General features: G+C 58.1%; 12 protein-coding genes across 12 annotated transcripts; 7 read left to right on the plus strand and 5 right to left on the minus strand.

The window, feature by feature from the left end:
* Positions 1–86: 86 nt before the first annotated feature.
* GLOTRDRAFT_59826 (glycoside hydrolase) lies at positions 87–3,095 on the minus strand. Its single transcript, XM_007867042.1, has 7 exons — positions 2,349–3,095; positions 2,236–2,269; positions 2,161–2,165; positions 1,981–2,104; positions 1,802–1,920; positions 1,456–1,743; positions 87–1,373 (listed from the first exon to the last, which is right to left on the minus strand). The coding sequence occupies exons 1-7, from the start codon at positions 2,996–2,998 to the stop codon at positions 368–370; spliced, it is 2,226 nt and encodes a 741-aa protein (XP_007865233.1). The 5' UTR covers positions 2,999–3,095; the 3' UTR covers positions 87–367.
* Positions 3,096–4,016: 921 nt separating this feature from the next.
* On the plus strand, positions 4,017–6,741 carry GLOTRDRAFT_40690 (uncharacterized protein; the record flags this gene model as incomplete). Its single annotated transcript, XM_007866666.1, has 3 exons — positions 4,017–5,764; positions 5,813–5,922; positions 5,963–6,741. Coding segments are annotated over 3 exons (2,637 nt in total), but the record flags the coding sequence as incomplete, so codon positions are not given.
* A 746-nt stretch (positions 6,742–7,487) lies between these two features.
* Positions 7,488–8,922, minus strand: GLOTRDRAFT_138229 (uncharacterized protein; the record flags this gene model as incomplete). The annotated part of the gene is made up of 1 exon (XM_007867043.1): positions 7,488–8,922. One exon carries the CDS (start codon positions 8,920–8,922, stop codon positions 7,720–7,722), a length of 1,203 nt encoding a protein of 400 aa, XP_007865234.1. The 3' UTR covers positions 7,488–7,719.
* Positions 8,923–9,916: 994 nt separating this feature from the next.
* GLOTRDRAFT_120972 (uncharacterized protein) lies at positions 9,917–10,977 on the plus strand (the record flags this gene model as incomplete). The annotated part of the gene is made up of 3 exons (XM_007867044.1): positions 9,917–10,117; positions 10,165–10,243; positions 10,466–10,977. 3 exons carry the CDS (start codon positions 9,917–9,919, stop codon positions 10,975–10,977), a joined length of 792 nt encoding a protein of 263 aa, XP_007865235.1.
* Positions 10,978–11,582: 605 nt separating this feature from the next.
* On the plus strand, positions 11,583–13,469 carry GLOTRDRAFT_128461 (uncharacterized protein; the record flags this gene model as incomplete). Its single annotated transcript, XM_007867045.1, has 2 exons — positions 11,583–11,903; positions 11,958–13,469. The coding sequence occupies 2 exons, from the start codon at positions 11,583–11,585 to the stop codon at positions 13,467–13,469; spliced, it is 1,833 nt and encodes a 610-aa protein (XP_007865236.1).
* A 141-nt stretch (positions 13,470–13,610) lies between these two features.
* GLOTRDRAFT_59830 (pseudouridine synthase) lies at positions 13,611–16,056 on the minus strand. The gene is made up of 9 exons (XM_007867046.1): positions 15,552–16,056; positions 15,391–15,484; positions 15,143–15,295; positions 15,050–15,081; positions 14,660–14,993; positions 14,522–14,602; positions 14,350–14,415; positions 14,044–14,279; positions 13,611–13,987 (listed from the first exon to the last, which is right to left on the minus strand). The coding sequence occupies exons 1-9, from the start codon at positions 16,043–16,045 to the stop codon at positions 13,741–13,743; spliced, it is 1,737 nt and encodes a 578-aa protein (XP_007865237.1). The 5' UTR covers positions 16,046–16,056; the 3' UTR covers positions 13,611–13,740.
* Positions 16,057–16,271: 215 nt separating this feature from the next.
* Positions 16,272–16,843, plus strand: GLOTRDRAFT_128463 (uncharacterized protein; the record flags this gene model as incomplete). Its single annotated transcript, XM_007867047.1, has 2 exons — positions 16,272–16,611; positions 16,683–16,843. 2 exons carry the CDS (start codon positions 16,272–16,274, stop codon positions 16,841–16,843), a joined length of 501 nt encoding a protein of 166 aa, XP_007865238.1.
* Positions 16,844–17,055: 212 nt separating this feature from the next.
* On the minus strand, positions 17,056–17,757 carry GLOTRDRAFT_138232 (uncharacterized protein; the record flags this gene model as incomplete). The annotated part of the gene is made up of 2 exons (XM_007867048.1): positions 17,056–17,133; positions 17,185–17,757. 2 exons carry the CDS (start codon positions 17,755–17,757, stop codon positions 17,056–17,058), a joined length of 651 nt encoding a protein of 216 aa, XP_007865239.1.
* A 591-nt stretch (positions 17,758–18,348) lies between these two features.
* GLOTRDRAFT_128465 (uncharacterized protein) lies at positions 18,349–19,794 on the plus strand (the record flags this gene model as incomplete). Its single annotated transcript, XM_007867049.1, has 2 exons — positions 18,349–19,446; positions 19,501–19,794. 2 exons carry the CDS (start codon positions 18,349–18,351, stop codon positions 19,792–19,794), a joined length of 1,392 nt encoding a protein of 463 aa, XP_007865240.1.
* Positions 19,795–21,135: 1,341 nt separating this feature from the next.
* On the plus strand, positions 21,136–21,591 carry GLOTRDRAFT_128466 (uncharacterized protein; the record flags this gene model as incomplete). The annotated part of the gene is made up of 1 exon (XM_007867050.1): positions 21,136–21,591. The coding sequence occupies one exon, from the start codon at positions 21,136–21,138 to the stop codon at positions 21,589–21,591; it is 456 nt and encodes a 151-aa protein (XP_007865241.1).
* A 517-nt stretch (positions 21,592–22,108) lies between these two features.
* Positions 22,109–23,779, plus strand: GLOTRDRAFT_39922 (phytase; the record flags this gene model as incomplete). Its single annotated transcript, XM_007866615.1, has 5 exons — positions 22,109–22,270; positions 22,390–22,559; positions 22,647–22,833; positions 22,901–23,190; positions 23,281–23,779. The coding sequence occupies 5 exons, from the start codon at positions 22,109–22,111 to the stop codon at positions 23,777–23,779; spliced, it is 1,308 nt and encodes a 435-aa protein (XP_007864806.1).
* Positions 23,780–23,876: 97 nt separating this feature from the next.
* Positions 23,877–24,315, minus strand: GLOTRDRAFT_40323 (uncharacterized protein; the record flags this gene model as incomplete). Its single annotated transcript, XM_007866639.1, has 2 exons — positions 23,877–23,961; positions 24,014–24,315. The coding sequence occupies 2 exons, from the start codon at positions 24,313–24,315 to the stop codon at positions 23,877–23,879; spliced, it is 387 nt and encodes a 128-aa protein (XP_007864830.1).
* Between the last annotated feature and the right edge of the window lie 76 nt (positions 24,316–24,391).

Here is a 24,391-nt window from a genome sequence, read left to right on the forward strand (position 1 = left end):
TCTTGAGGAGACTTGTATCTAGCCAGCCTGCAAAAGGCAGCCAATAGGAATCTGTTTGCTTTACTTTCGGCTGAAAAGGCTATGGTCCACGCAGTAACGTCGCAGATGCTAGTAGTAGTACTGTCCGTCTGATCTATACTACAACAACTATCGCAGACGACGGGACGTCCAAACCTCCGATACCACAAGGGAAAGAAGAAGGATATTGTTGGGATCATTAATGTCAATAAAGCTCCAGAAGATATGGTATAAAAATGAGAGTGCGGTAGCGATATATATGTGCTCATCTATACAAGTCCGTGTCCGTACCATGCTCAGTCCAGCAAGAAAAGAAGTCCCAATATCACCCAAGCGTGCCTATCCCGCCCTATGACGGAGAAGGAGGCGGCGTGATAAGAGGCAGCGGCACGTCTCTTCTGCGGGCACCACCCGAGCAGAGGGGCGAAGGCGGCGCAATACCTTGGCCGACCCACGGGTCGAGGTAGCTACAGGTAGCAATAGCCACCATCGCGCCGGCGGTATCCTTACTGTTCGCCCAGCCGTTGCCAGCATTAATCGTCCCAGTCCCACTTGCACTCGAGAACGTCTCCGCGCTCAACGTCGGCACTGCGCCTGTAGGTGTATACGTCGGGAGATCCGTCGCGCCTCCTCCGACATTGCTGATAGTAGTTGGTGGCCAATGGAGCGAATTCGAGACCGACGCGGGGATCTGTCCGGCCCCAGACCCGCCAGTCGCAGACGGCGCCAACGGCGGGTCCCACGGGGCGGTATTCCCGCACACGCCCGCCGCCTGCCGGGGATCCGTCGGCATCCACCCGTTCTGCAGCCCGAGCTGGTACGACCACGCGGGCGACTCGACCTTGCCCGTCTCCGTCGAGTTGCCGATCTTCCACGTCCAGAAGAACCAGTTCTGCAGCGCGTCCATGCTCGCGAGCGCGAACTGCTTGATCCCGCTCTTCATGGTGTCGTCCCACGCCGGCCAGTTCGTCCAGGTGTCGCAATCCCCGACTGCGGTCGAGCCCGCGAACGTGCCGTCGTACCGCGCGCCCAGCCCAACGCCGTTTAGCCACTTGCCGCAGTCGGTCACGGCGTTGCTGAACTCGCCGGCGGCTGTCATGCCGAATGCGGACATACTCGTGTTCATGTTCGCGCCCCACGTCTTGCAAGGCGTCGTGGCGTAGGAGGAAATAGGCGCAGCGGACTGACCACCAAAGCAGATGTAAGGGTGGTCGTCGAGCATGATACGGTCTGCGCCAGACATGAAGCCGGCCCACTGGGTGAGCGGGAGGAAAGCATCGTGGTAGGAGATCATGGGTCCTTTGCCTTCTCCAATACCGCTGGCCAACCGAACGTTGTTATACGCTTGAAGGTAACTGGATCAAATCAAAGCATCAGCACCGGCGTTCGATCGGCTTACTTCCCCTCAGTCGTCAACACTGAAGGTAAGATACTCACTATCTTTGAAGGTTATCGAGACCAAAGATGGCCTCCTCGGGCTCATTCGTGATCCCAAACATGACGACAACATCCTTATACTGGTCCTGGCTGATGAACTCAGCTATGATCCTGATATAATCCAGACTGCGCTGGGCATTCGCAATACCCATAGGGCCGTTCAGGAAGTTGACGTCATTCATCCTGCCCGAGTGGTTCCACTCGTTCTGCGAGCCGGGCAGGGAATGCAAATCGAGATTGATGCGGATACCGTACTTGCGTGCCCATCGGATGGCTTTCAGGAAATATCTAAAAATCCAACAATGAATACTGAAACAAGGTGCAGTACAATCTATAAGACACGCACGTCCAGCACACCTTTGCGAGGTAAGGCTCGTCTCCGCGAGTCTCGATGGCCCAATACGGCAAGGGAATCCGGACAAAGTTCAAACCCGCACCTGCGATCTGCGCAAAGTCTTCTTCCGTCTTTATCATATTCAGTAATTAGCTAATGAAACTCAGACTCGAGCCTGCAAAGATACTGACGATGAAGGTCTTATAGTGGTCCTCGAGCTGCGAGAGACCACCGTTGGCAGTGTCAGCTGCCATCGCTTCGCTGAGAGTCCACTCGTCCACGGCTTTAGGGTATTTCTCGTACAGGGATGGTACGCTGTGTGGATTAAGCCGACTTAGTACCAGGGAAAATCGATTGCACAGAGAACGCACATGAACTATAATTAGCGCCGCCAGTAAGTCAGCACAACAACATACCACAGGAGGGCTAGAGTAAGGGGCACTTACAGGTTCCGTAACCAGCCAACCGCCCAGATTGACGCTGTAGATAGAACAGGATGATTAGCATTGCCACACGCATCAGGGTGGCGCAGAGACTAAAGCAACGATAATCTACATACCCATAGATTTTATCCACGCCCCAGTTGAACGTCTCGTTCAACGCCGGCGTCCACGACTGGGCCTTGGCACCATTGTTGAAGGGATCGTTCGGATCCCAGTACCAGTAGCCGCCAAAGGAGTTCTGATATGTGAAAGTCGTACCGTTATCCGTGGTCACTTTACTGCCGTCTCCTCCAGTAACCACCAGATTACTCGATGAACCCTTCCCGCCGCTACCGCTCGTGCCCGAGGGCTTGCTGGCGCTGTCGTTATTCGTGGACTTGTCATTGTCATTTTTCTTCACTACCCCAAAGTACACGGCTACGACGACAATGATGATGAGAGCGATGACACCAGCTGCGACACCGGCTAGAATCATCTTGGCTCGCGACCTTTGGCGTGGGGCAGCGTAGGTTGCGCGCTTCTCGTCGAGATACCGCGAGTCGCCGAGAGGCTGCATGGGGACGTCATTGGGGTCATCGCGATAGTTGAAATATTGGCTCCCTGTGCGGGATTCCGTCCCACCATGCTCGGGGTTCAGAGCGTACACGGAGGAATTGTTGTCGAAGGAGGGGTAGGAATGATGACCCGACTCGAGGGATGGCCGGCTCGAACCGGCCTCGCCAGCGAGCGCCGCGCCCATGAAGCGTGGACGGGACGCGTCGCCCATATCTCCTGCGTGCTGGTAGGAGAGGGACCTGGGGTCGTCGTACTCGTCGTCGAAGTCGCGACCGGGGACGTTGGGGAGAGCCTTGTAAGGCGTGTCGGGCAGCCTCTCAGACATCGACATATCTGCTTAGTGTGTACGCGTCGAGCGTGTCAGGGGCCTGGCTGCTGGCCGGCGGAAGGAACGAACGAGAGTGGGGGAACGTGAGCGAGAGATGAACGCTTTTCAGGCCTGCGTGACCTAAGTATAGGATCGGCAAGCGTGACGGATCACTTTTGCTCTGCGTTGCTGCATGCCTGCCAATCACGCTCGGCTGCGATGCGTTCACCGGCACTATTCTGGGACTTTCTCATAATGGGCTCAATCCCTTCGGGGCTCGTTATAAACCGAGACAACGTTTTGTCTCATGGGGTTCATCATACGCTGGCTAGCTTTGTGCTGAAATACCGCAGGAGGCCGCCAGCAAAAGCTGTTGTCTGGTGCATTCTCTACAATGGGCGTCATCACGGACTTGCATCAACTCACAAGCTTCCCGCCGGCGTGGTTTGATCGATGTCTTCGCTGCCCAAAATGGCAGATCTCCCGTCCTCGAGCCATCGAAATCTATCCAAATGCCAGTAGTTGCAAGGCTTGTTAGCTGAAGCAATTGAATACTTTGTTTCATCCCGACAGGCCCGGATCTTACCCAAGAAACTGTACATGCTCTTGAAGTCGCGAGCTTGACCGTCATTACTGAGCTCAGACAAGGTCAGGACAGAATGATGGCAGAGGAGCAACAACTAGCAACGGGAAGTGTCATCACTGCTGTTGCTGAGCTTAATCTCAACGACTACAACTTGTGTTATCCTGTGGAGGACCACGGGGGCAAATACCAGCCTATATACTTGCAGCCAAAAAATGTAGGTGGTATGCCGTTTATATTCCGAGTATACGGCGATGACAGTCCGCTGAATAGACATCCGGATCGTACAGTCGCGAAGATTACGACCAGGTATATCAGTTCTCACGGGAACAGCATCGCCTCGGGCACTCCATATTACAGCGGTATCGAGAGGAAGGCGACCTCACCTTGCTAACCGCCGCACACCGACACTTCCAACAGGTCATTGCCGGCAGCCCGCTCGCGATACCCTGGCCGACATGGACGATGTACTTGAACAACCTCGGGAACACGTTCCAGATGAGCTACGAGCGTACCGGATTCCTCAGCGACCTTAACGCCGCCCTCGAGTTCTACGACTTCAGCCTGAAGCACTCTCTGCCCGGAGATCCCAACATCGCGGCGTACCACGACAACCTCGGGGTTGCACGCCACTACCGCTTCGAGCGCCTCGGGGACCCGGGCGACCTAGAGATTGCGTTCCTGCACAAGCAGCTGGCGGTGGTTAAATCGCAGGCGAGCGATCTCATGCGACCGAGGTTCTTGCAGGACCTGGGGCACGCATACATGTCCAGGTACGCCGACAGCCACGCGGAGGCTGACTTGCAGGCCGCGATGGACTATTATGAGCAAGCACTGAAGCTAACGCCCGATACGCACATCGACGTGATCATGAGACACAACAGTGTGGCGAACACCTACTGGAAACGCTATAACAGGGACCACCGTCTTCAAGACATCGAACTTGCCGCCAAGCACTGGGAGACGGCCCTGGACAAGACGCCTCCGTCGCATCACCTGGCCCCTGCGATGCGGGCCAATCTCGCTAACGCCTACCAGGGTCTGTTCTCGCGTACTGGGGAGCTTGAGTACATGGACAAGGCGATCGCGTATCAAAAGGACGCCATCGAGGTGGTTTCTCAAGACCCCACAGAGCAGGAGCTTTACCTATACTACGGCAACCTCTCTTATTCGTATTTCGCAAAGTACGAGAAAATCGGAGATCGAGAGGACCTGAACGAAGCGATCGCTGCGCAGTATCAAGCCATTCAGCATTGTCCCGAAGGGCATCCAAAGTTGCCATGGCTGCTGCAACGCCTCGGCACTGTCAGCATCATGCAGCTCATTAAAGCGGGTTTAGATGAGGCTCTTGGGTGCTGGAAGAGGGCCATCGAAATGAACATTGGACCACCTGACATACTGCTCACGACTGCAATTATACTCGGCGATAACGCCTATATCAATGGCAGGTATGATATTGCCATGGAAGGATACATCCAAGCACTGAAACTGCTCCCGCGCGCCGTATCCATCGATTTGGACCTACAAGACCGGCGTCACGCCGTCGAGCATGCTAAGGACCTAGCGACTAACGCGGCTGCCTGCTTCATTCACCTTGATCAATTATCGCTGGCGGTGGAGGCACTGGAGCACGGCCGATCCATCATGTTCACCCAGATGCTCAACCTGAGGAGCAGCTTCGACGAGCTCGAATCTGCCTCTCCAGAGTTACACGCCAAGCTCCTGCAACTGTCGGCACAGCTGCGCGCCGTCAACAATCCTCAGAACACCGACACTGCACCTCACGCCGCAGTGGATTCAACCGATACAGGATCCCCGGCAATGAGGCTATCACGGCAATGGGATATGTTGATGACCGACATCCGGCGTCTCCCCGGATTCTCCAGCTTCATGGAGCCGCCTTCTCTCGAGCAGATCTTCCCCGAACCCAAGGACGGATCGGTGATCATACTGAACTGCAGCTCTCACAGATGCGACGCGTTGATTATCCCTGCGGGTGAGACGGTGGTCTATGCGGTCCCGCTGAGAGCTATCACAAAGGACAGAGCACTTGAACTCAGGCAGAACGTTTCGGGCTTGGCAGTTGGGTATCGTAACGCTGCTCGCGACGCAGAAGAGCGCGACGGGGTGACGAGGCACATGATGAGAGGCAAGTCCCCACTCCGATCTTTAGAGGATGTCTTGGATGAGCTATGGAGGAATGTTGTCGAGCCCGTGATAACGGCCCTCCACTCTCTCGAGGTTCGTCAGTTTGTGCCGTGGTATTTGCTGATGGGAATTGAAAGGTGGACAGCCAAAGTCGAACAGAGTCTGGTGGTGTCCTACAGGAGCGTTCACAGGTCTGCCGTTCCATGCCGCTCTTCTCTATGCAGGGGATAAAATGCCAAATATGCCCCAATACATATCGTCGTATATACCGAGCCTTAGCTCCTTATCTCCTGCTGAGCGGGCGGTTTTCCCGGACTTCAAGTTGCTCTCAGTGGCCATCTCGCAAACGAAAGGCTACGAGCCCCTTCCCGAAACGCTCACCGAAGCGCGTTACATCCACGAAATTGTACCACCCGACCTCCAAGTCAGCCTCATCAACGAGCAAGCGTCCACCGCCAGCATCACCTCCGTTCTGCCCTCCTGCCCCTGGGCGCACTTCTCCTGCCACGGCGTCCAAGAACATGCAGACCCGTTCAAGAGCGGACTGCTCGTGCCCGACGGCGCGCGCCTGCACCTCTCCGACTTGATCAGCCTCTCCCTCCCTTCTGCGCAGTTCGTCTTCCTCTCCGCGTGCCAGACGGGCCTGGGCGACATCCAGCTGCTCGACGAGTCGCTGCACCTCGCGGGCGGGTTCCTCTTCGCGGGGTTCCGCGGCGCGGTCGCGACGCTGTGGTCGATGGACGACGCGGACGGGCCGGTCGTGACGAGGGAGGTGTATGCGTATCTGTTTCGCGGGGGGAGGCGCACGCCGGATTTGAAGGAGGTGCCGCTGGCTTTGCACCGTGCCGTGGTGATGCTCCGCGCGAGAGGCATCCCGGCGCGGCGTTGGGTGCCGTTCATTCATATGGGCATTTGAACTCGGGAAGCTCCGTCTGTTAAGTGTACTTGAAGAGCCTCGGATCTCAGTGCAGGCTGGGTAGCCAAACACAATAAGTGGAGGTTTCCGTTTAGTAGGCCAGCTGAATATTACCATCCTGCGCAGTCCGAGAGACGTCCCGTCTCCCGGAATGCGCAAGATGGGTGTACGTTAATTAATAATGCATGAAGTAATCATTATAGCTGAATCTCTAGCAATTGGATACCCCAAACTCCCAATATATATCTGGCTGCTCCTTGATTCTGACTGTAGCATGTAGGAATTGGGGCAGATTGAGATGCAATGCAGTACTGAACATTTACTGCAATATTGTACTGGACAAAGTATGCATTCTCTTTGCACAAATAACGTCTTTCTATGATACTAGTTGTACGGGACGCGAGACAATCAAGTCCGCATTTTGTCGCACCGTACTGAAGCAAAACATGGCACGCCGGAACTTGCCCATTGGTCGAAAAGTGCGACGTATTGCGGGATTGGCAGAACCCCTCTCAAAGGAGGGGCATATAGCTTATGAGCTACTCCAACTGGGCTGGATGGCGTTATACCGCTCAGTGCTCTCCATCATAAGAAACTTCTCTACCGATATAGATGCAACTAGTCCGGTGACATTACCTCATATGGATAAATGCCTACCGTATCAGGTATTGTGGCGGGAAGTCAAACCACGCCGGGCGACAAACTCCGGAAGCAGCAGACACAAGTGACATTGCACGGGAGAGGACCACGACGATTAGGAATTACATTAATAAGACTCGACGACACAGATAAAGACGTAGCATACTTAGATATACACTCTGAATCCCAACCATGATACAGCAGAATCCCGACACATAATACAACAGCAGAAAACAAGTAAACGCTACATCCTCAATCAATCGCTGTCCGAGTCCGAGCATGGGCGGATCAACCGCCCCTGTCCATAGCGATAACCGTCGTGAAGGCTTCACATTTTCATTAGCGCACCCTGAGCGCGCGGAGCCCCTTCTGCACGTCCCTGATGTCGCGATTCCACTCGCCAACCCAGTTCTCCCCGCCCGAGAACGCGACGCCCTTGCCCACGACCGTGCCCGTGCCCGTCGCGACCTCGAACGCGAAGTCGACGCTCATGCTGCGCCTTCTCCGCGTCTTCTCCTGCGCTGGTGCCGGTTTGGGCGTGGCTTGGGGTTGAGAGCTGGAGTGAGAGTGTGATGGGGAGTGAGACTGGGCGTGGGAGTGGAAGACGAGCTCGGGCGGTACGTTCTCGCCGAACTGCTTCGCGAGCTTGGCCATCTTCTTGCGGCGCGTGTTGAGCGTCGGGCTGGGCGTTTTCGGGGAGGGGGAAGGGGAGGAGGAAGAGTAGCAGCGCGGTGTGAGAGGTGTCATCGGCGCAGAGGAGGACTTGGTAAAGTGCGGTCTGGGTGTATCGGGGGTGGTGACGGGCGCAAAGACGAGGGGAGACCCGGACGTGAACGTCGAGAAGCGGGAGGAGTGGGGCGTCGCAGGGATACGCGAGTGCGGTGATGAAGAGTGATTGGGCGACAGAGGAGACAGAGGCGTCGCACCCGGCAGCGGGGTCGATATCTTGATCGACTCGCCGAGGACAGTCGCAGTCGTCGGCGTGCACGGCAGCGAAAACACGTCCTCCTCCCCGTGCGCCTCCACAGCGCGCGTCTCGAGACACAGCACCAGCGGGCGCGGTTGGCGCTTCACCTTGCCGTTACCCTTGCTCTCCGTGCTCGCCGAGGACACGCTGTCGACCGAGCGCCGCGGGACGACCTCGAAGCTGGCGAGGTCGCCGCTGACGACCTCGAACACGCTCCCCTGGCGCCGCCTGCGCTTCTCCTGCAGGCGCGCGCGCTCCTCCTCGTCCCTTAGCCGCGCAGCCGGGCCGATGGGGAGGAGGGACGTCGAAGACGCGGAGCGGGAGTGCGCATGGTTGTAGGGATAACATGGGTACGGCGTGTACGGGTCCGCGTCGGCGAAGTGCGGCGTCGTTCCGAGCAGTGCGCCGATCTTGCGCGTGGAGCGCATGAGGCGTGCGCGCTCGGCGGGCGGCAGGTCGTTCGTGGTCGGCGGCGGGGGGAGGGGCAGGCTGCGGTCGCTCGCGAGGGTGATGAGCGTCGTCGTGGAGGAGCAGGAGCTCGTGTAGGAGAGAGCGGGGGTGGCGCTGCGGGACATTGTACGAGGGTTGTATTATATCTTCGGATGCGGTGTAGGATAAGGCGAGGTGATGATGAGAACGCGAGGCGGGTATTAGACGCGGGGCGATGCAGAGTCTATAGCAAGCACAAGAAAGATCGCCTCAACGGGAACAAGAACAAGACGGGGAGGAGGTGCGTATACACAGTACACGGGCGGCTCGGGAGACAGGGGTGTCCGCCACCCGTCCTTATACCCCGCAGGACAAAAACCGTGGCGCCAGTCATTGGCATGGCTCCAATTGTTAGGCGTGTTGAGCGCGTCAAAGGCGGACAATGAGGCGAGCGGGAGGCAGCAGTTGCCGCTTTGAGGACAAGGACAATGCAGCGAGACAATAGGGGGTGTGATGTGACTGGGATGTCACCAGTACTGTGTCACCTTCCCATCACTCTCTCGTCGTAGCTGACGGCGAGGGCACACTCTGTTTTCTCTTCAGCGCACAACGCAAGCTCCTTGGAGAGGCAAACTGTGCCCGCGTACACCAGCAACGACTGCTCAATAATCGACAAGGAAAATCGCGCCCGCCCGCTATCACCCTGCACTCGGGGGTCTTTGATAGGGAATGATTGCGCAGCTCACGTCTCTCAATTCCTCAAGCTATGTAAGTACCCACATCGAACAAGAACGGACCTCGGCGCCAGTACAATAGCGCTGTCGCGGGCTCCGACGGGCCTGCATCGTCCACCGCAATCGTAATCCTGATGCTTGTGTGCCAGTTCGTCTCGAGCCCGCGACCGAGCGTGCGTATCACAGACTGCGCAGGACCACTGCGTGCCAGTGCTTGCCTCCTCTCATATTCAGTTGCCTAGTTCAACCGCTGCAACCGCTGCCATGCTACGTCACCCCCCCCCCCCACCCACCCCATTCATCATCCACTCACATAATTGCATCTGGGCTCTCGGGTCTTCCGCTACTCACCCCCGCGGGGGCATCACTTCACCTTGCAGTGCGTTTGGCACAGAAGGGTTGAGTAATGTCCCCGCACGTCAGGTGTCGAGTGTCCAGATGGTTCGACAAGGAGAGCCGGCTGCTGTTCTACGCACTGACAGGGCACGATCGCGCAGCTCAGGTCTCTTCATCCCTCGAGGGATGCACCGATAACAATATCGAACGAACGGGGACGGAATGGGAACGGGTTCCGAAATCGGCATGTGGCGGCGGGTTCGATTGCAGCGTGCGATGCATACAGCGCTGTCATAAAGTCTAATATTTTTGCACCAGTGCTCCCCAAGCCCGCTGCTGCATACGAGGACCACCGCGCTCGCCTCCTCCCACCGTTCATGCAGCAACTACCGCTTACGTCAGCACCCCACCAGCCCCTCTTGCATAATCCTTTACTCACATATTGCACCTCAACCTCCGTCGTAATCTCCACCAGTTCCCTGAACACCGTCACCGCCACCGCCGTCGCATTCCCACCCCCCCACCCCCCACGCCCCGCTGAATGCGCTCGCCGCGGCGGCCGCCTGCGCGTACACGCCCGCCTCCTGCGTTGTGTTCGTCGCGCGCGTCGGCCGCGCAGATGAGCGGGGAGAACCCGGTGACGTCGGCGGCGTACTTGCTCTCTGCGACGATTTCGCCCGATGCGTGCGCTACGGATGGGGTTGGGGTAGGAGTTTCAAGGTGGGGAGGAAAAGGGCGGTAAGGAGGAAGGAGAGGAGGGAGGACGTACCGGTGGGAGAGCAGCGCGAGCAGCGTCGCGTCCAAGTTGAACGTCGCGTCCTCATCCACCGATCCACCGTCGTGGTGTCCAGGCGATACCAATACGACATCGCCGCGTCAGAGTCCCCCACCAGGGTATCCACGTACCGCGCAGAAATGTTGGGGTTCCCCGAGGACGCGTCCTGGTGGAACTGCCCCGGTGGGAAGGGGGTGTTGTCCGGCGGGAGGGGGGGGCAGCGTGAAGGGGTACTCGAGGCGCCCGTGGGCGTACCGGCGGCGGCTAAGCTGGCGCTGGTGGATGTATGCGAGGAGTTTCGTGCCGTTGGAGGCGCAGAGGGCGCGCGGGGCGGGCAGGGCGAGGCGGGCGGTTAGGGCGCTACGGGGTTCGGTGTCAGTGGGAGGAGGGTGGGAGGGTGATGGGGCTTCGAGGCGCGCGAGGATGGCCTGCGAGGATGCGTCACGCGGATGCGGGGTTGGTTGGCACTGGTCTTACACGGATTTGTGTTGCTTGGCACGGTGAGGGCGGGACGAGCCCGCGTATATAAGCGGTGTATCCCGTCGCGTCGGGAGAGAGAGATAACCACGTGGGCAACTGATCCGTTACATGAGCGCTGCCTGTTCGACGCTCTATCAAGTCTATCCAGCGCCGTCTCTGCGTGCCCTAACATCGACAGAGGTTTGTACAGACTTGCGCTGAATAGTGTGTCTTTCTGGCACATGTCAGGAAGAACGATTCCATGATGGAACACTTCTTCTGGCCTCTGCCGTGAACGACTCCATGCCTTGCCCAGGTGAGTATCTGCGAATCGTCGTGCCTTGGTGTCCCCCGTGGGATCAAAATGAGATGTGTCGTATGAGCAGGACGAGGTTGGCCAGCCAGTCCAGACTAGAATGCGTCGCTCGTCAGCCACCGTTTATGTTATATAACCCGGCCCAATAGCTCCTTCACCGCCCGAGCTCCTTCCTCCGTCACAACCATGCCACCCTCACTCGACCCCTCCCCCTCCTTCTCTCTCGCCGACGCCCTCTCCTCCTCCTCCTCCTCCTCCTCCTCCACCAACCTCCTCGCCCTCTCCGTCTCCCTCACCTTCAGCTCCTCGCTCAGCTCCCTCGGCGACGTCCCCCTCTTCTCCTCGCTCTGCAAGAACCCGTACAAGGGCCCGTCCTTCCTCACGCTCGCGTTTGACGAGCTGAAGCGGCCCGTGCTCGCAGCCGAGCGCGGTGTCGTCGTGTCTGTCCCGACTGCACCGCGGCTGGCACACCTCGTCCTGGAGAGGCGCAGTGTTACTCGGTGGACTGTGCGTGCTAGCACTCCTTCTTAATCCCTAATCGCAGTGACTGACATTACACAGGGGAAGATCGACCCCACCGCCGACGGGCTCGCCCACGGCCCATGGGCCGACCCTCCCGAGCTGCCAGAGGTCGCCTGGATCCCGCAAGGCTCAGTCATCCCGCGCTCAACCTTGCTAGATACTCTCCACGAGCGGCGGGAGCGGCGCAGCCCTCCTCACCATGGCCTCCCAGCTACCGCCGACTCGCCCTCCAAGCCGGCCCACAAACGCTCGCTCTCGGCAGCGCGGCGCGAGGCGCAAGTCTTCGGGACCGAGATCTCCCTCCCGGGGCACGCCAAGGCGTGGTCGCGCGACGTCTCCCCCGATCCCACCTCGGCCGCAGCCCCCTCCCCCCTGCGCCCCCCAACACTCATCGTCTCCACCTCCACCGCCTTCCTCCCCATCTCGCTCTCCACCTCCTCGCACACCCTCCCCCCGCCCGTCCCGCTCGCCGTGCGCCGGGGCAAGAAACAGCTCGCCCCGCTCAACATCACCAAGCCCGCGCCGGGGACGTACGACGAGTACCCCGGCATGCCGACCGCGTTCCGCTCGCCGGCGTGCGAGCTCAGCGCGTCCCCGCCGCCGCCGGTGGGGACGGGGACGGGGACGGTGGATATGCGCTTGGACGAGATGATCGCGGACCTGCGCGCGCGCGCCGCGGCGCTCCCGCCCGGCCGGGACATGCGCGGCTCCGCGGCTCTTGCCTCCACCTCCAAGGGCAACGGCGAGGAGACGCCGCCGCCCTCGAGCTCGTCGGACGAGTCGGGCGGGTGGGCGACGCTCGACAGCGTGCTGGAGGCGTACCACGCCCCCGCCCCCGCCCCCGCCCCCGCCCCCGCCCCCGAGCCCAGCGTGTGGGACGCGATGCTGTGCTCGCCGACCGAGTCGTCTTCGTCTTCTCAAGACCAAGGTCAGGGGCAAAGTCAACTTCAGGGCCAACGTCAAGGTGCGCCAATCGCCGCGCCCGTCCCCGTCCTGCCCGCCACCCCGCGCCTTCCACAGCGCGCGTCGACGCCGCCCCGCCCCGCGCGCCTGTCCGACCCGCCCAAGCGCGGGATCCTCAAGACCGCCAAGGTCGTGCGCTTCACCGACCCGCCCGCCGCCCCGCACCTCCAAGCGCACCCCATCGCGCCGCGCAACCCCTCCCCCCTTCGCCAAAGCGTCGTCGTCGTCGACGGGCCCACCCCGGGCCTCTGCGCTGATGGCGGGAAGCTCAAGTTCGCGCGCCGGAGCCTGCCCACCCGCGTCCCGGCCAGCGCGGGCGGCGCGCGGCGGCACACGGTGTCGCCGCCGCACGCGCAGTTCATGCAGCCCAGACTTGGACAGGCGGGCGCTGATATCCGGGCCACGGGGGAGCGGTACCCCCGCGCGAGTGTGAAGGAGAACCGGCCGCCGATGCGCGAGGTGCGGGATGAGAACGCCGCGAGGAGGTCGTTCGACCAGCCCCGGGCGAGTGCGGGGGCGGTGCAGGGGGGCAAGGGTGCGAGGAAGGTGACGCCGTTGAGGAGTTTGTTGGGGAAGTTCAAGGCTTAAGGGATGGGCTGCTTGGGTTGGAGATGTTCGGGTTCTGTTTTTTTTTCCTCTCTCTTCATTCGAGACTGCGATCACTTCCATATGTCAACAATCTACTTTATGATATCTCATCGTTCCCTTGTGTTTCCGCATGAGCTACCTTATGAGCGTCGCAAAGGTACTCCTAGTAGACCAGCCGCACATAAAGACACAAGTTACCGGAAAGAGGGGTGATTCCATTTTACTTCTTGAAATACATTAAATACCTTCCTAATGTCACCTCCCCGTCTATTCACCCCTCCATATCAGCCAGCTTCGCCTTGTCCAGCGTCTCCTCCTCAGACGCCTCCTCCTCTTCCTCCTCCTTAATCAACTTGTCCGCCTTCCCCGTCGCGTCGAACCGCTTCTTCTCCCTGAACGGATTTTCTCGCCGCTCGCCCTTCTTCAGGACGGCTGTGGAGGGAATGACGCCCTTGGGGTTGAAATACCCCAGGTCGCCGCCGGCGTACGAGTCTATATGGCGCACCCACGCGTCGAAGCTGCTCAACCCTCAGCTCTTTCCCCTCATACACCCATAAGAGAGATGATCACTTACACGCCATCGCTCCCCTCGATCTCCCGAATCCCCTTATATATAAACTCCTGCTTGAACGCGTCAATCTCCGCCCTGTGCACCTCGAAGTCGATCGGCGGGCGGTACTCCGCGTCGCCGGGCTGGTGCCCCTGGTTGACGGGCGCGACGCGGCGGTTGTAGCCGTCGAAGATCGGGTACTCGAGGAGTAGCCCCAGCGAGGGCATTTTGGGGACGAAGACCGTGCGCGGGCCGTAGAGCTATTTGGGTGAGTGGGTGAGTGGGGTGAAGAGGGAGGGCGGGGAGGGAGGGAGGGAGGGAGGGACGTACTTCGTCGATGATCTGGGGAGGAGTGCCGGTGCGGCATGCGAGGACCATGACGGACATCATTTTGCGCTGTTCAATGGAATATTTCAAGTCCGCCTATGTTGCATATAGCCATAAACTCACTATCTACCAAAGGATCGAGTTAGTCAGTGGCGAGACCTAAATGCAGATTACCTACTTGGTGTAGCATGAAGCTTTGCCCGTGCCATAGCACGCTTATCCATTCCGTGTTCCCATGTACCACAGGATCCGGGATCTAACACATCATCTCCCCCGTCTGAATAATCCCTTACCTGTACAGTCCATCACTCACCTCGACCTTCTTCATAAACCTCTGCGTACTCCTATCGCTAAAATCCCTCCCCACCGTAAAATTATGGAAATTATGCGACCCCTCGAACCTCTGCGCAATATCTCGTAGAACCTGTAGCCGCTCAGGGTCCACGCGCCACCGCCGCTTCCACTCCAGATCCTCCTCCCTGCTCGTCGGCTCCTGCAGGGAGGACGACCACAATGGGTGCACGGCGGGCTCCGCGGACTCGCCAGAGGGGTTGAGGTTGAAGGTTTTGTGTAGCCCGCTGCCGGGCTTTGGGGGGAGGAGGACGTAGGAGGGGAAGGTGTATGTGTATTTGCGGCTGTCACAGAACCTGGGAGAGACGCGATCGTACTTACATCCGGTGGAGCATGTGAAGTAAGGACCTACGTCCGAGCACTAAACGAGTTTTGCACTCTCAGCTGGAAGTATTTCCTTGAGTGCTTGTTTCCCCGGGGCTGGAGTCCATGAAGACAGACTTACAATACTCCACAAACGGATCTCTGGAGGAAGAAGCTCGTTAATGCGCCCCTTCAGGTCGCTCACGCCGGGCACCTCCGTAATCAGCTTCATAGACACGACGTTCCCAGCGGCGTGTACACCCGCGTCGGTACGCGCTGCGCGGCCGAGATTCACCTTCAATCACAAATCAAGAAAATGCAATGTAGGCCAATGGATATTTCAGCGCGGGGGTGAATGGACGGATGGACGGCCAATGTTGAAATAAATACCTTGACTGGGTCGTCGGCGTTGTCCTGCGACACCGCGCCTGCTTTGACGAGCGCGTCGAAGAGCACGCCCTCGATCGTCCGGACGTTCGGTTGGCTTCACGCACGGGTGGTTAGTTAGAATGCATCTGCAGTGACATGACATAGCACGGATATACACGTACATCTGCATCCCATTACACCCGGTGCCGCAGAACCCTATGAGGAGGGCACACTGTCTCTTCGGGAGGCGCGGCGTCTTTGGTCCCGACTCGCCCTCGTCCCCCGAGCCATCCTGGCGGGTGCCCCGCCGCCTGCCCTTGCCCTTGGGTTTCGCCTTCTTATCCTTCCCCTGCTTACCCTTCGCCTTCCCGCCTTTCTTTCCTTTTTCGTTCCCCCCATCTGGTTCTACCCCTTCTTTGGCTTCGGGCTCTACGTCCTTCGCATCAGGCACAGGTGTGTCCTCGGGCGTGGCATTTTCGGACTCGATCCTAACGCGCTTGGACGAGCTCGGGTCTTCGTCCACGGACCTCTTCAAGCCGGCGCCGGTTGCTTCGGCTTCGCTCATGCCAGTGCTTGCGAATATCTGACGGAAGGGAGACCGGAGCGTTAGAGGGCTTGCGTTTGTGGCACGGTACGAGAGGACTCGATGAGAGGGGAAGTGCAGCACGCGAAGCATTCGCCCACTCCACTGGAAGCTACTTAGAGGTGCCGCTAGAGCTTCCGGGAATAACACGGCTAGACAGCTACAAATAACGCGTAAATTGCTCGCGACGCGTCGCGTCTCGCTTGCTTTATGGCATCCATTGTTGTGATGTTGTGAGCTTTCTCCGTCGGAGTCTAACGCTCAACGTTCAACGCTTGCCGCGGTCACATCTCATGATCAGAGGCAAATGATATTCTCGATGACCGTCTACTATAGGGTCGCCTTGGGCCAGGGAATTGAGTCGGTCTTCTCAGGGTGGAGCCGGCTCAAGGGCTCGGTCTGTTATCCACTGGGAACTACACACATTGCTCCGTCGGTTGTTGTCTGTCTCCTCTATCCAACCTCCTCCTACAAGACGTGGGATTACAGCCAAGCACTGTCGGACTTCAATTCGTCCAGGACCCAGACGCTGAGCACGCTGAGCAACTATAGTCGCACCCTGAGCCCTTCGGATGTGAACTTCCTCAAGAACACGGACCCAGGCGACTCGGGCGCCGAGACAAACAGCAAAGTTGCGGTAGCAGCCGCCAGCACTTCCGGTGCCAGCGATGGGTGGCCTGCTCTCTTCGACAAGCTTGATCGTTACGGCCCGATTGTGATCGGTCTACAGGCGGGAACATCCTCGTCGACTTGAGCGTCATCGTTGTCGGACTGTGCGTGAAGCCCAGTGCGAAGCAAGGTGCGCCGACGCGTGCCCTGAGCCCGCAATCCGCGCTGCTCAAGCTGAAGACCGACCTGCCGAGTTCGCATGATCGAGAACATGAGGCATAGCAGGATCCGATGAGGTATAACGAGTAAGGAATTCAGTTGTGATCGGTGCGTGTCGATACCATGGATCCCTAGTTTGTTACCGTACATAATGTGTCCAGCAATTACATGGACAATGGAAATCTTGGTCGTACAGCATGGAAATCATGTCTTCGACTTTACTGGCTGTTACACACTAGCTTGGAATCATTCTTTGAGATAAAGAAGGCCACTGATCAAAAGTAGCGGTCATCGGGGATGCTGGTAAATAAATCGGATATCTTGGACCAGAGAGACTTGTTGCGATCGCATGCCTGCGTTGCTATTAATTTGTCACTCGCGGATTACGGTAAACGTTCACTCACCGAGCACCAATAGACGGGGTCCTCCCCATCCTCTACTTTGCACCAGCGCGGGTCGCCGGTATTCTCCCAGCTCCCGCAAAATGCGCACCGTCTGCTCAGCTGGTCGTCAGGCACCAGGACCTCGACCTGCTTCGCATCGATCTCCGTCCGCCCCGTGGGGTCGCCTGCCCATTTCTCCCTCCTTGAGTTTCCTGTCAGCTTGATGACGGGCTTGTCAGCGGCCAGCAGGTCCTGCAGGAGCTTCTCAGGGTCCTGGGTAGGGTTGAACCAGAACCTGTGGTTCAGGTGCTCGAGTCCTTTGGGGGGTGCCGTCGTGGGCGGGTCGGAGCGTCGCGGGCTGTTGAGCGAGGCGACCCAGCGGTTGACGGCCATGCCATACCCGCGCCCCCAGACGATGTACCACCGATTGCCTCGCCTATGCAGGCAGAGGCTCAGGCCGTACCTTCCTATGTCGGGCGTACCGAACACAAAGAGAGGTGGTTGGTGCGCGTCCACGTGCCCAAGTACTTTCGGAGGAGGTACGGGAGTGTGCTCCTGTTGATGTTCGGATTGCTTCTCGCCTGGCCCGGACATTATGGGTGTCGCAGTTATGGTTAGCTTTCCTACCAGTGGATGTTTAATATAAGTACTACCACCGGAGCTATCATTGTTGTAGAACAGCGGGAACAGCCTCTTCCACGTCGATGAGCCGATCTGATTGGCCGAGACAGATGTGGCAAATGAGAAGCACACGTCGGGTGTTGCCGCTTGCTGTGAGTTTGTGTTTTCCGACGGTGGAGGACCTTGTTCGCTGTACATGTTGTCTTTTTGCTGCTGCTCTGTCTTCTCACAACGTCTGAACGCGCAGCCGGGATTGATACACACGAGCCCGCTGTATAAACGCTTATCGATACATAGTGAGGATTCCATTCGAACCTGTCTATCGGTCGGGATCCATCCTAGGTGGAAGTCACGATTACCTGCAAATCTTCCAGTCGTACTGGCTTTCCGAGTCTTCGACCACGCACGGCTGACATCTTTCTCTGACAATGACGTGCGGTAGTTGGGATCGCGGGCGGCTGACAGCCTCGACTACCGCCAGTCTCGAATGAAACCTCTTGCATATAAACCGCAAGAGTTCGCTTAGGGCTTCAGTACCCGCCTTCTCTCCTACACTCATCTGACATGGCCCTGACTCGGACTCTGATCGTCGACGACTCTGACCTTACCCATACGACGTCATCTGTCGACGCGGTCTCTGTGAAGATATCACTGCCGATGCCCTTGGTCAAAGGAAGAGGCAAGCGGTCCTCGGGTGCTTCCCCATTTACCCTGCGCAGGAGAAGCCGTACTTCACGCGGCGCCGAACATGGCATCGCGCCGACGGAGAAGGAAGGCTCCCTCGCAAGACGAACGGGCGCCTTGGAAAGGCTTGACGACTTCGTGCTTGTCGACGACTCCGACTTGGAAGGTAGTGAACTGCAGAAAGATTGCTATGTCACCACTTCCCTGTCCTCGTCAGCCAGCCATCTGGATTACGAACTCATTAATGTAGTCTATGAAGACGACGTCAAGCCTTTATCAACCGTGTCAAGCCCCGCGGTCGTGGACCTCACGGAGCCCCTGGACACCGACAGTGCCTGCACTGATCCTTGTCCGCCGTACTCTCTCGAGCCCATTCTTGAGGAACCTCTCGATGCCAGTTGTTCATCGGGCGCTGGCTTGCTTTCTCCCGACCGTCATAGTGCCGCAGACGTTTCCTACTGCAGCACCGCTTCCGACGCGAGCATCGATACTCTTGCCGACGGCAGCTCTGTGCATCTTCCGGAAGGATTCCTGGATAACCTCGAGGAGATGGAGCGCCTCCTCACCCTCCCCTCGCGCCCGAAGCCCCGCGCAAGCACTGCTTCCCTCAACTCGAAAGAGAACGCGCCGGTTGACAGGAGCGCGGACCGTCAGAGTGTCAGCCGCAGTACGACTACGACCTCCATCGACACGCTCGCCGACGGCGGCGAGCCCCAGCTTCCCCCCGGGTTCTTCGAGAACCTGCAGGAGATGGAACAGCTCATTACCTCGCACTCTGGCGAGAAGGAGCGCAAGAACGAAGCCCCGTCTCGTCCATCAAGACAGTTGCCTACGATTATAGTGACGAAACCTCAACGGCGCATCGTCCGCCGCGAATCGAATGTCATCTTCAGAGGCTCCTCAGCCGGGTTGACAAAGCAACTGGACTACGACTACATGGACGAGATGGTATATGAAGAGGACATGTCCTACAGTGGGGTAAGTCGTCGCATCAATGAGCGGCCTTCACGTACTGATTTTACGGCGTGATAGGATCACACCCCCTGTGTCCCACCACAATACGCAGATTTCCTGCAAGTCCCTCAGGTCGACTTCCGCGGACGTATCATCGGAGACGATGAGGAAGAAGACGAGGAAGAAGAAGAAGAAGTCCCTTTTACAGCCCCCACCATCCACGTCCTGCTCAAGAAGCCGCGGTTCAACGGGCTGGACGGTCTACGGTCACTGGTCACCCGCCTACGAAGGAGACGTCCTTCATCACTGGCAGTGGATGAACTCATGGAGATTATAGACGAGGATGATCTCGTGGAAGACGACGATTACTAGTCTCGCGATGGCTTGCGATTTCCTTCTTCCTGGGCACATACTTATGTTACTATCTGTTTCGGACTTGTTTTACTACTCGGACCTGGTGATGAGGCGAATGTGATGTGTATCTGTAATAGACATATCTGTATGCGAATAGGTTAATGGTAGCTAGTACAATGGATCCATACAGTAGCATCAATTGAATACAGTTGTAGTCCATCTATAGCGCGAGAGTGAAATGGACGGAAGACTAGGTCGCTCGCTGCAGCAGGCGGGAGAAGCGGTGCCTTGTGTCGAAATCTCCATAATAAATAGCGGGCTCCTGATCTACAAGAACCACGCTCGAAGCGAATGCAGTTCAATAGAGTCATGGGTTGACCTGGAGTCTAATATATCCTCGTCTTCAACCTTGCGCTTCACACTTTCTATGTCGGCCGAGGCTCGAGTCCCCCCCCCCTCCCCGAGGATCTTGATGCGACTGCACGAACTGGATGTTCAGACCATGTACGATTGCAAACAAAGGACAGGAAGCCCATCGTCTAGACTTGAACCTCGAACGACAAGTCCTCGAGTCCTCGAGTTCCCTGGGCCGCTTGAACACGCTTATAACTCTGATAAGACGGCCCTCTCGTCCTCCTTGACGCGGTCTGTGACGGCAGGCATCTTCAAGAGGATCATCTCGATGACTTGAACCTCGAACGACAAGTCCTCGAGTCCTCGAGTTCCCTGGGCCATTTGAACGCGCTTATAACGTTGAAAAGACGGCCCTCTCGTCCTCCTTGACGCGGTCTGTGGCGGCAGGCATCTTCAAATTCCTTAGAGTATAATCATGGCCAAGCAAACTCATTTCATCAGATGATTTTGCTTGCAGATACCGGAAGGACCGCCAAGTCAGGCTTAGCATTCTCTAGTCTTCGGAAAAGATGGCGGGAACGCCATTGGAAGTTTGACACATCTTGACGAACTGCACCTCCAGCTCCTTACCCTATGTAGCCAGCCAGGCGGAAGATCCTTCCAGTCATAAATTGGGCTAAACGTCAATCGGATGTCCCCCGGCGTACCCTGTACACCATCGGGCCCATTCATCCGCTCATACACCGCATCGGCGTCCGAACACCACCGCACGTAGGTGTTGTGGAGCTAGATCACCTGCCTACCCGTTCACGGCCAAGATCGATCTCTGACGTACCCTGGCCTGCGTGAGGACACTCCGTTTATACCATAACGCTAAGCAGCGCCTGTGGTATTCATTTCTCTCGCTCGTCTGTTCAGCTATATCTTCCTCCTTGGTGCGTCTCTCTACCCTTCGCATATCATGTAAAGATTGACCTTTGCACCAGATATACTACTTACTACACCATGGACCCATCCAAAGCCGTCCACAACGACGAGAACCCGACGCAGGAAGAGCTCGCCTGGCGTCACGCCGTCGAAGACCTCGACGCGCAGATGAAGCACTACGAGCGCGCCAAAGAAACAGGGAACAAAGCCGCCGAGCAAGAAGAGAGCCGCAAGCTGGTCGAGGCGATGAACCGCATCGCGGAGCGCCACCCCGACCCGCGCGTGCAGGAGGAGTGGCGCGCGAAGGCGCAGGCGTTCTCGGCGGGGAACGAGGCGGAGAAGCAGAGTATTCTTAGGGATGTGGGGAAGGGCGTCGCGGTGCTGCTGACGGTGCCGTTTGCGCTGGTGGGCGGGGCGGTGTTCGCGACGGGGGCGGTGATTTACGGGGCGGGGAATGTGGTGAAGGGGGTGGGGAATGTACTGACTGGGGGCGCGTTCCAGAAGAGCAGGGGCAGGGCAAATAGTCGGACGTAGTTAGTGGGCTCAGTGCGCTGGTTGTTTCTTGGGTGCCTGGTGTCTCCATTGTGTTTTCGATGCTACCCGATTGTACTTTAGTTCTTGGATGTATCGTGTAACTGCAGTTCGCTATTATTCGTCCAGACGTGATAGACACAGTTAATCGAGAGTAAATATTGGGATTGCCAACCCGTGCTAATTGGTTTACTGTGGAGGAGGTGTCACAGGTCTCCCGGAGATCGCCACTAGCCAATCATGTCCCCTCGATCGGTCCTCGGTATCAGTATCAGGTCCACGCATGACGAGTGCTCCATCACAGAGCCACAATCCAGGAACCCACGATGCCGTCTCGCTGCGTGTCCTCTCCTCTCATCCAGTGCCCACGACCATGTCCAAGACGGACGTCGCGCTCCCCCTCACCACCTCCGACACCGCCAAATCCCCTACCCGCTCTCTTTTCCGCACAAATGGCACTCCCACAAACAAGAGCCCGAAATCCCAGCTGACGCTGGGGAACATCGTATTCTGCGCGCTGATGTTCGTCGCGGGGTACCGCGCGGGCGGGTACATCTGGGAGAGCTTGTACGCGGACAAGCCGCCGAAGATTGAGAGGTACTGGGCGCAGTACACGCCGTACGAGCCCGCTGGGGCGTACGTCCCGCCCGCGAAGCACTGTAGGGTGACGCAGGTGCGCCTTGTCTTGTTTCTCAGTAAACGAGCTAATCTAACGAGCTGCCGCGTCGCAGGTTAACCTCGTACGAATCCCTTCCCTGCTCGCAATGTCTAGCATGCATAGTAATTAATTGACGGTGGAAGCTGCAACGCCACGGCGCGCGCTACCCCTCGTCGGACGACCCCGTCGAGATGGAGGAGGCGATATTCAAGCTGCAGCAGGCGGACGAGTACCGCGACAAGAATCTGCGATTTATCCGGAACCACTCGTACTTCCTGGGCCAGGACGACCTCGTCCCGCTCGGCGCGGAGCAGTGAGTCTCCTTCCCTTCCTTCCCCCCTCCTTCGCCGTTTTTATGGAGGAGGAGAGTGAGTGCTGATTGTGAATATACTATGTGAAGGTCGTTCCAGTCGGGCGTGATCACGTTCGAGCGGTACAAGGACCTCGTGAATAAAGATGATATCCCGTTCGTGCGCGCGTCGGGGCAGGGGCGCGTCGTCGACTCGGCGCGGAACTGGACGGCGGGGTTTGCGACGGCGAGCCACTTCGAGTACGAGCCGCACATCTCCGTGGTCATCTCCGAGGAGGTGCGTCTCCCTTCCTTTCCCCTCCTCTAACACATTGATTTCCTACCTCGACGTGTAGCCCGGCCAGAACAACACCCTGCAGATCAACCAATGCCCCGCGGCGCCCTCGCACCACCCGTACACCGAGCGCTGGGAGCACATCTTCACGCCGCCGATCAAGAAGCGGCTGAACAAGGCCGCGCCGGGGGCGAACCTGACCGACAGCAACGTGATCAGCCTGATGGCTCTGTGCCCGCTCGAGAGCGTCGCGCTGAGCGCGGCGGAGTGGGAGGAGAGCCGGTTTTGTAAGCTGTTTGACGAGAAGGAGTGGAGGGCGTTTGAGTGGCATGAGGATGTGAAGAAGTATTATAAGACTGGGTGAGTTTGGCGTTTTTTTTGGGTTGGGGTGGGGGGTGGAAGTGGGATTGGGATTGGGATTGGGATTAAAGGCTGATTGGGCGGTTGCAGGTACGGCAACCCGCTGGGCCCGGTGCAGGGTGTGGGGTACGTCAACGAGCTGCTCGCGCGGCTGACGAACCAGCCCGTGCGCGACAGCACGAACACGAACCGCACGCTGGACGCGGCGCCCGCGACCTTCCCGCTCAACCGCACGATCTACGCGGACTTTACGCACGAGAACGAGATGGTCGCGGTCTTTGGCGCGCTCGGGCTGTTTGAGCAGCCGGGGGACTTGGACCCGACGAGGATCGGGGGGAAGCATCGGACGTGGAATGCGAGGAGGATGGTGCCGTTCTCGGCGCGGATGGTGGTGGAGAAGGTGGTGTGCGAGGAGGGGGAGGGGGAGGGGCAGGAGTATGTGAGGGTGTTTGTGAATGATGAGATGCAGCCGTTGGCGTTTTGTGGGGAGGGGGATGGGCGGTGTACGCTTGGGGATTTCGTGCAGAGCCAGGGGTATGCGCGGGAGAGCGGACGGGGGGATTGGGAGAAGTGTTTTGAATCTGATTGAGGGTTGCTTGCTTAGAGCATAGGAATGGTTTATTGGCTATGGATGATAGGATAGGATACACAAGCTACAGTACAGTATTGGTTGTCTAGTCGTTACGTCATAGGAGATTCTCGTCTGCCAGGAGGATAACACATGCTGTGAGGACGACGCTGGCTACGATCGTCATCAGAGCAAAGTGAGGTCTATGTGAAGCAGGTCAATAGACATCGGTGAACAGACAAGGGATCCACGGACTTTGTAACGTCCAGGAAAGCCCTCTGGTTCCGCATGTCGACGGAACTACTCTGATACTCCCAGATGCCTGCGCCGATTGCAAGAAGGGCGGTAACCATCTCGAGGGTCCCGATTGGCAGTACGCCTTTGCCCGGTGAAGGGTCGTGCTCGACGCCGTCGTTGAAGGAGAGACGGGTGCGGAGGAGGATGGAGGAGGAGATGAGGGCGAGGAGGATGGCGAGCTTGTAGTGGGAGAGGAGGTTGCGCTCGAGCATGCAAAAGTCTCTGGCGGTGCTGCCCGTGTTCTCAATCGCAAGCGGCATCGCGGGCTACATCAAGGCTACATCCAAGTCAAGACTCGGAGCCATTTCAAACCGGAAACAGCGCCACTTGAGCGCC

This window comes from Gloeophyllum trabeum (genome assembly GCF_000344685.1).
Source record: "Gloeophyllum trabeum ATCC 11539 unplaced genomic scaffold GLOTRscaffold_00005, whole genome shotgun sequence".
NCBI lineage: Eukaryota > Fungi > Basidiomycota > Agaricomycetes > Gloeophyllales > Gloeophyllaceae > Gloeophyllum > Gloeophyllum trabeum.

Bases quoted from the DNA above. Each gene is read 5' to 3' on its own strand.
- GLOTRDRAFT_59830 (XM_007867046.1), bottom strand. From the start codon at position 16,045: ATGCTTCGCGTGCTGCACTTCCCCTCTCATCGAGTCCTCTCGTACCGT. The intron at 15,082-15,142 runs GTAAGTCTGTCT...AAATACTTCCAG, and splicing joins AGATCCGTTTGTGGAGTATT to CTGAGAGTGCAAAACTCGTT. The intron at 14,603-14,659 runs GTGAGTGATGGA...ATGATGTGTTAG, and splicing joins GGTTTATGAAGAAGGTCGAG to ATCCCGGATCCTGTGGTACA.
- GLOTRDRAFT_59826 (XM_007867042.1), bottom strand. From the start codon at position 2,998: ATGGGCGACGCGTCCCGTCCACGCTTCATGGGCGCGGCGCTCGCTGGC. The intron at 2,270-2,348 runs GTATGTAGATTA...TTCTATCTACAG, and splicing joins GGCGTGGATAAAATCTATGG to CGTCAATCTGGGCGGTTGGC. The intron at 1,744-1,801 runs GTGCGTGTCTTA...TTGGATTTTTAG, and splicing joins CTCGCAAAGGTGTGCTGGAC to ATATTTCCTGAAAGCCATCC.